At 46.8% G+C, this 6,000-nt stretch overlaps 2 protein-coding genes across 10 annotated transcripts in view; one reads left to right on the top strand and one right to left on the bottom strand.

Moving 5' to 3' along the window:
* The window catches only part of LOC119453529 (eukaryotic translation initiation factor 3 subunit L), a 33,481-nt gene extending 30,287 nt beyond the window's left edge, over positions 1-3,194 (bottom strand). The window contains exons 1-4 of one of the 4 annotated variants that reach the window (XM_049668229.1): positions 3,048-3,194; positions 2,694-2,739; positions 2,120-2,231; positions 625-701 (exon numbers count right to left, since the gene is read on the bottom strand). In XM_049668229.1, the coding sequence (XP_049524186.1) occupies positions 625-701; positions 2,120-2,231; positions 2,694-2,739; positions 3,048-3,080 (268 nt within the window). In that variant the 5' untranslated portion in view covers positions 3,081-3,194. The remainder of the gene's footprint in view (positions 1-624; positions 702-2,119; positions 2,232-2,693; positions 2,740-3,047) is intronic. The other 3 variants (XM_049668226.1, XM_049668227.1, XM_049668228.1) reach the window with 3 other exon arrangements.
* The window catches only part of LOC119453526 (E3 ubiquitin-protein ligase RBBP6), a 94,914-nt gene that overhangs the window by 1,226 nt on the left and 87,688 nt on the right, over positions 1-6,000 (top strand). For 3 of the 6 annotated variants that reach the window (XM_037715574.2, XM_049668225.1, XM_037715572.2), the window contains exon 1: positions 5,362-5,682. The exons of 1 other annotated variant lie outside the window; for it this stretch is intronic. The gene's annotated coding sequence lies outside the window, so the exon portion shown is untranslated. Of the gene's footprint in view, positions 1-5,361; positions 5,683-6,000 lie in introns of those variants that run through there. 2 more of the 6 variants (XM_049668222.1, XM_049668223.1) reach the window with 1 other exon arrangement.

The raw sequence follows: 6,000 nt of genomic DNA, 5'->3' as shown, positions 1-6,000 counted from the left end.
ATGTGTGTTAAGTTTCCAAGTTCGCCTTCATTTGTAACACTGCCTTGATTTCAGTCTCTAAACGTACATATGAGACTGTGCCATGCTTAGGAAACAGCTAAAGAGCAAATGCATGTCGCACAAACAAGTAATGGTGCATAAGAGATGTTCTCATTGGCATCTCTCATTTGAATTTTTCATTTTTTGCTGGCTGTACGTAGCAGAGACGTGTCACCGTGCTCACAACAGCTGTGCATAGGTTTTTGCAACTAAAGCCACATACAAAGTGGAAGGAATAAGGGAAATCCAAGGGCTCAATTTTATGCCAGTCACCGATTACACAATGTCAGCAAATCTAATATGGTGGCCTATCCGCTTCAGGTTATTTACACCTTTCATGTAATTCAATTTACAGGTTTCATTGCCACAACAGTTCGAGCCACGATATAATGAATTACCGGATCTAACGAAGCGAATATAAAAACCTTCTTTTTTTGCCAATATCAGCGTGTATGGCTATAGCAAACATAGCATACGACAAAGATACTGCCATCTTGAATGCAACTTCACTGTCTGCAGGGAAAGTAGCGACGGTTCTGAGACCACTCCCACCACCTGTGCTGCTCAGACGGAACGCTTGCTCACCATCCAAGATGTGGGCCATTTCTTTGGAGTTTGGTGGCGGCATCACCTTGCTGTGCTGTTCCATCAGCTTGGCGAGGCTGCAATGGCGAGTTGTTTCACCAGTCACGAGAGGGAACACAAGTGGCCTGACAAACTGGCAATTAAAAAGAGATGCAATCGCACGGTTCGGAAGCTCCGCCCTGTCCCCTTCATTGCGGTAATAAGTCAGTTGTTGGTATTAAGTTCATCACATTACATGGAAGGCCCCTAACTATGCAAAGGTGTCATTGCGAATGTGTGTTGGCTTTTGACTTGGCAGGCAGTGGCTGTGGGCCAACTGGCAAAGAGGAGTCATGCCACTGCTCCGGCCAGTCGCATCAGTGTCCAGCCTGGTGGCTAGCTCGTTCTCAGCTTGTGCTTGCCAAGCATGTCATCTCGTTCTTTGCCAGCAACGAAGCAGACTGTGGCACCACCATGTGGCCAACAGACACTGAAACTGACACAGCGGAAAGCTGCACACATGCGATGCTTAGCAGGTTCGCAATAGCATTGCAGCAAGCCGCAACCCTTCACTTGCTTCTGCCTTTATTTTATTTCACAAGTCCTCTCAGTATGGTTGGCTCCATAATTTATATCTCTAAGCATGGATATTAAGCTGTCACATGTGCACATTTTCGACACCATTGCGACATTCTGTGCTTTTTTGGGTCTCTTCAGCTAGTCCTTGTAAGTCACGTCATATGCCCATGTCCCCATTGTGCCCTTTAATTCATCTTTCACTTTTCATAAGCCTAAACGAACAAGACTAGTGAGGGTGATTATGTCTCCTTTACTTTCATTTCGATAACCATGGTAACAAGCCTTCGCAGCCTCTCCTCAAAGTTTACAGGCAGGCTACATTAACACCTGTACTCATCTCAGCACAGCAGCAAGTGCCACAGCAGGAGCTCATAAATGGATGGAACCCTTTAAGTGGGGTGGTGACAGCTGCCACCAAGATTACTCTTTTTACCTCTCCTGCTGTGCTTGTCTCAACCCTTAACATTTCCATCGAAACAAGTTTTTTTTTTTTTTTTTTTAACACTAGGTTAAAAACATTAAGCAAGAAGCACAGTGGAGCCAGGTGACTTTTGCTACTTTGATTGATTTGCGCTTGCTCACAGGTGTGGACCAAAAGGGCCATCGACAGCCTCTGAGCAGTGTTTGATATTTCTATGTTGCACGCATGTGACAGCCGAAAACAAATACAGCAACAAATCTGCCTGAACGACCATACAAGCCAGCAGGTGTGCTGGTACCTGGCATTGAGAAGAATGTATGCATAGAAGAAATAAGGGCAGATTTGTGCCAGTCTGTGAGACGAAGGTATCAAAATGAAGTACCAAAATGTGCCTTTGACCCAGAAACACGAGGCAGCTGGGACACCTGTTATTTGACCACTGTATTTATCAGGTAGCCTTGTCTTCACAGCCACACGCTTTGCGAGTTTGTCTAAAGCTAAGCTGGGGAGACTTACTTGTTCTCGTAGACGCTCTGAATCTCGTACAGGTTTCCCTCCTGGATTGCCTTCTTGAGGAACATGAGCGTGCTCTGCATGGCCTCGGTAAGCTTGTAGCCGGCATTGTAGCCTGAAATTTTCAGGTAAAGGTGACTCGCAGTGCAATGCTACCCATTCGGAGCTCGTGACCCCTTTTAGTGAAAGTTGCTGAAACGCTCGACGCCAGGAAATTGCCAAACCAAATGAAGGCATTTGAATTTTTTTTTTCTTCTGTAAGACGAAACTAAGGGGCAGCCCCTGCCAATTTCGTTTATACATAGTTTACTACATTTTAAATGTACGGCCGCGACAAAATGCTTACATATAAGGCTTGCTGAGCCAAAATTGCTTGTGTTTTCTGGTTGGTGTTTTGTAGCATCTTTCTCGACCAACAAACCATGGTCACTCGTTAGGACAAACCATACAGTAGCACACATGAGGTGTGCTTCTACATTCTCACAGCAGCGACACGACAAAATCCTGCAGGATTCTTTCTTTCTTTTTTTTTTTTTCAAAGTTTACCGGCAAGCATACCTACGTATGTTGAACTCACCATGAGGATCGGCGTCGTGGATCGGGTAGCCGAAGTTATCGACGTACTGTTTTTGTGAAGAAAATAAGGAAAAGAGTTACAACGAGGAACATCATTTTTCATCGCTTTCTTTTTAAGGTCTGTACATGTGTAGCACTTGAACCGGTGACATATGCATTTCACGGGGTCATGCCACCAGTTCAAACAAACGACGCAGTCCAATTGACTTCTTCTCGGTATAACGAATTGGATCACATACACTTCACCCCGCTTGTTTTGTGGAAAACCAGCACCACAGTGGCAACCTGACATGCGTCGTTTTGACGAGAAGCACGACATATTGCGGCACGGATGAACAACGTCGAGCAGGCTTACCTCGACGTCGTATTCCTCCTGATCGCCCATCATTGCGAATATGTTCGTACGAAAACGTAGCCGGTGATAATCGGCGTAATCGGATGCGTGTAAAAACTCGGTTTAACTGAAGTTACATGAAGCGGAGGGTACACGCACGGCTAGGGTGGCTAGAAGGGGAGGTGTGAATACCGGCGGCGCAAGCGTGACCCCTCAGCGCACCGATGCCGCAGGGCGGCGCTGTTGACCGAGGCGCGGGAAGGCACGCAACCGAAATGAGCGCATCGCCAGCCTCGGGTATCGCGCGTTGTCTGCGAGCGTCATGGAATATACGTCTTTATCCATGAAATCAACGTTTTATCAGCCCACATCACTACTCCTGTGAGATTTTACGGGCCCAGTTCGCATTGCGTCGATAGATTCAAACGCGTTTTTTTTTTCTTTTGGTCCTCCGGATCAGGATCATAGGGGCTAGGGGCTCTGGAATAATTTCGACCACTTCGGGTTCTTTAACGCGCACTGACACCTTACGGCACACAGGTGCGTTGCATTTCGACTCCCTCAAAATGCGACCGTCGTCGTCGAGGTCAGCAGTAATCACCCTATGCGTGCCGTACGTACGACCTGTAAACTGCAGTCATTAGCCGATTACTTCTCGACGTACAAACCACTTTGTGCCAGCGCTTGAAGACGTGTAGCATGTCCTTTCGACGCTCAAATAAGCAATTTACTATGATTTCAGACAGCAACAGATCTGGTCATAAAATAGTTTATTTAAGTGAGGAAAACAACTATGGGAAAATTTGATCTACAACACGCAATATTTCGGTGCTTTTAGTTTATTCTCAGTGCCCTGCTGAATGACACCTTTAAGCAAAAAATGAATCCTTGTTACGCAATAAAAACGTACAACTGATGCTGTCAGGGCAGCAGATAGAATGCTCTAGGCAACCAATTTTTGGCACATCACCAATTGATCAACTGCATAAACTTTGCCACAGCTTTGGCATGCAATTAAACGAGTGAGTTTGTTTTCAATAAGGGCATTAATTGACCAGCTTGTAGAATGGTTCTGATAGACTGATAGATATAAAAGGCCCCCAAGGTCCCTTCTGTTTGTTCTTTAGATTCCACAAAGGTTTCGTTGTGAAGCTGCCCAGCCAAGTAGATGCTACAGCTGGCAAGTCCTTCTCCAATGAAGAACACTACCATTTTGGTTACACAACAGGCGCAGCATTTCGTTCAATGCAAACTCTGCAGTCCAGTAACGAGCAATGTTTTGTTTAAACTTTTGTAGTGACCACAGTTCCAAAGGTCGCTTAAGCTCGATAATGAACAATTCTTCTGCGACTGGACTGGGTCTGCGACTGGACTGGGCGCTTGTCAATAGACAAGCGCCGCTTCTGTTGTAAGATAATAATAATAATACTTTATTCGTACTCAGAGAGTTGAATATGTAGTCCAGGCATACAGGGTCATAGTAGGCGGAACTGCCTATACCGGAGTGGTTTGCGTGCCGAACCTGGGACCACGGCCCGTGGAGCGTGTGAGACATCTCTTCTTTTTCTTTCTTTCGTCAGAGTCCTTCTAATGTATTTTGGCAAGTTCGGAAGTACTGTGGGCACGGCATCTTCTGAGAGGGCAGGAATGTGACGTGGTATCAAGACTACAGTTCCATTAATAAAGTCACGAACGATAAACCTAAGGAAAAAAAAACAAAAAAACAAAAAAGAAAAAGAAGAAAAGGCGGTGGTGATCAGATTGAGCTAGCGTGAGAGGCCTCGTGAATAATACTAGGATGGCAATTGGCAATGCCACGACGACGCTGTGCAACACGCTGAGAAACACCACAAAACAGGCGACGAGACCAAAACTGACGGCGAAGGCACGGAGGCGAGGCGAGGCCGGCAGGCCGGCGCGGCTATGCTTCCCGCGCCGCGAGCGGTAGCGCCATATTTCCCCTGGTGGCATCGGTGCGCAAGGGGGTCACGCGCGCCTGCAGGAAAGCGCCGCCGGTATTCACACCTCCCCTTCTAGCCACCCTAGCACGGCTACAGGCCTCACGGCAAAACGCCGAAGAGGTCCATTGACCAGTGTTTAGGACACAGTTCGTCGATAGCGCTAAAGTACTCCACAAAAGTCACTAGAGGGTCAAGTGTTTTTTTTTAATATTACAAGACTGCACTTAATATTACAAACAATGTTTTTAGATAATGTATATATATGCAAGGATATTTCAAGTTTCGTACTTGTTAAGGCAATTTTTGTACTTCGGAGATCGACCACCTTGCTTGAAACGGCGCTGCGGCAGCTGTTTGTGGCTGACGCACAGGTGATTTTCGTTGTCGTTCTCACTGAGGAGTACGCGTTAATTTTGTTTGAAAATGTCGTTCACGTAGATTGTTTTTTCTTTTTTTTTTTTACCCGAGTGCGAAGCCCTGGCCGTTGTTTTGTCGCCGTGCGCTGAGCTTCGCCGCGTCCCTCAGTGACGCAAATTCGTAGTCGCGCCAGCTTTGATCCATCGAAGGCAAACTTGAGCGTTCCACGAGCGTTAGGCTTAGCTCGACGTCGTCGTCCGAAGCACCCAGTACGAGCGTCGCGTCGTCCTAGGCTTCGTGGGAGCTGTTGGCGTCATGCGTTGAGGGCGGCGCTTACGGTAAGCCGTCTGGTTGTTTCACTAGGCTGCATGCGAAATATGGGCGCTGTTTCTGCGTTCCTTTCGATGTTCCAAAATATTTGTACGCAACCATGTGCCGATGATTTCATGCGTAGTCAGCGACCGTGTAGGCCTAGTCGCCTGAAGGTGCGCGGTGCTGATTTCATAAACGTCGCTTAATTTTTGTCTCGCTTGAGCTGACGAGGCAGCACGATTTGTCTTGTGCCATTCACGAGTGCTGAACAGCCCGAATTGCTCCTGTAGTCAGTGGTAACTGATAAACCACTGTTTTGGAAGAAAGGGGGGGAAATAGATTAA

Source organism: Dermacentor silvarum, chromosome 5 (genome assembly GCF_013339745.2).
Source record: "Dermacentor silvarum isolate Dsil-2018 chromosome 5, BIME_Dsil_1.4, whole genome shotgun sequence".
NCBI lineage: Eukaryota > Metazoa > Arthropoda > Arachnida > Ixodida > Ixodidae > Dermacentor > Dermacentor silvarum.
This window is presented reverse-complemented; position numbering and strand designations above follow the sequence as displayed.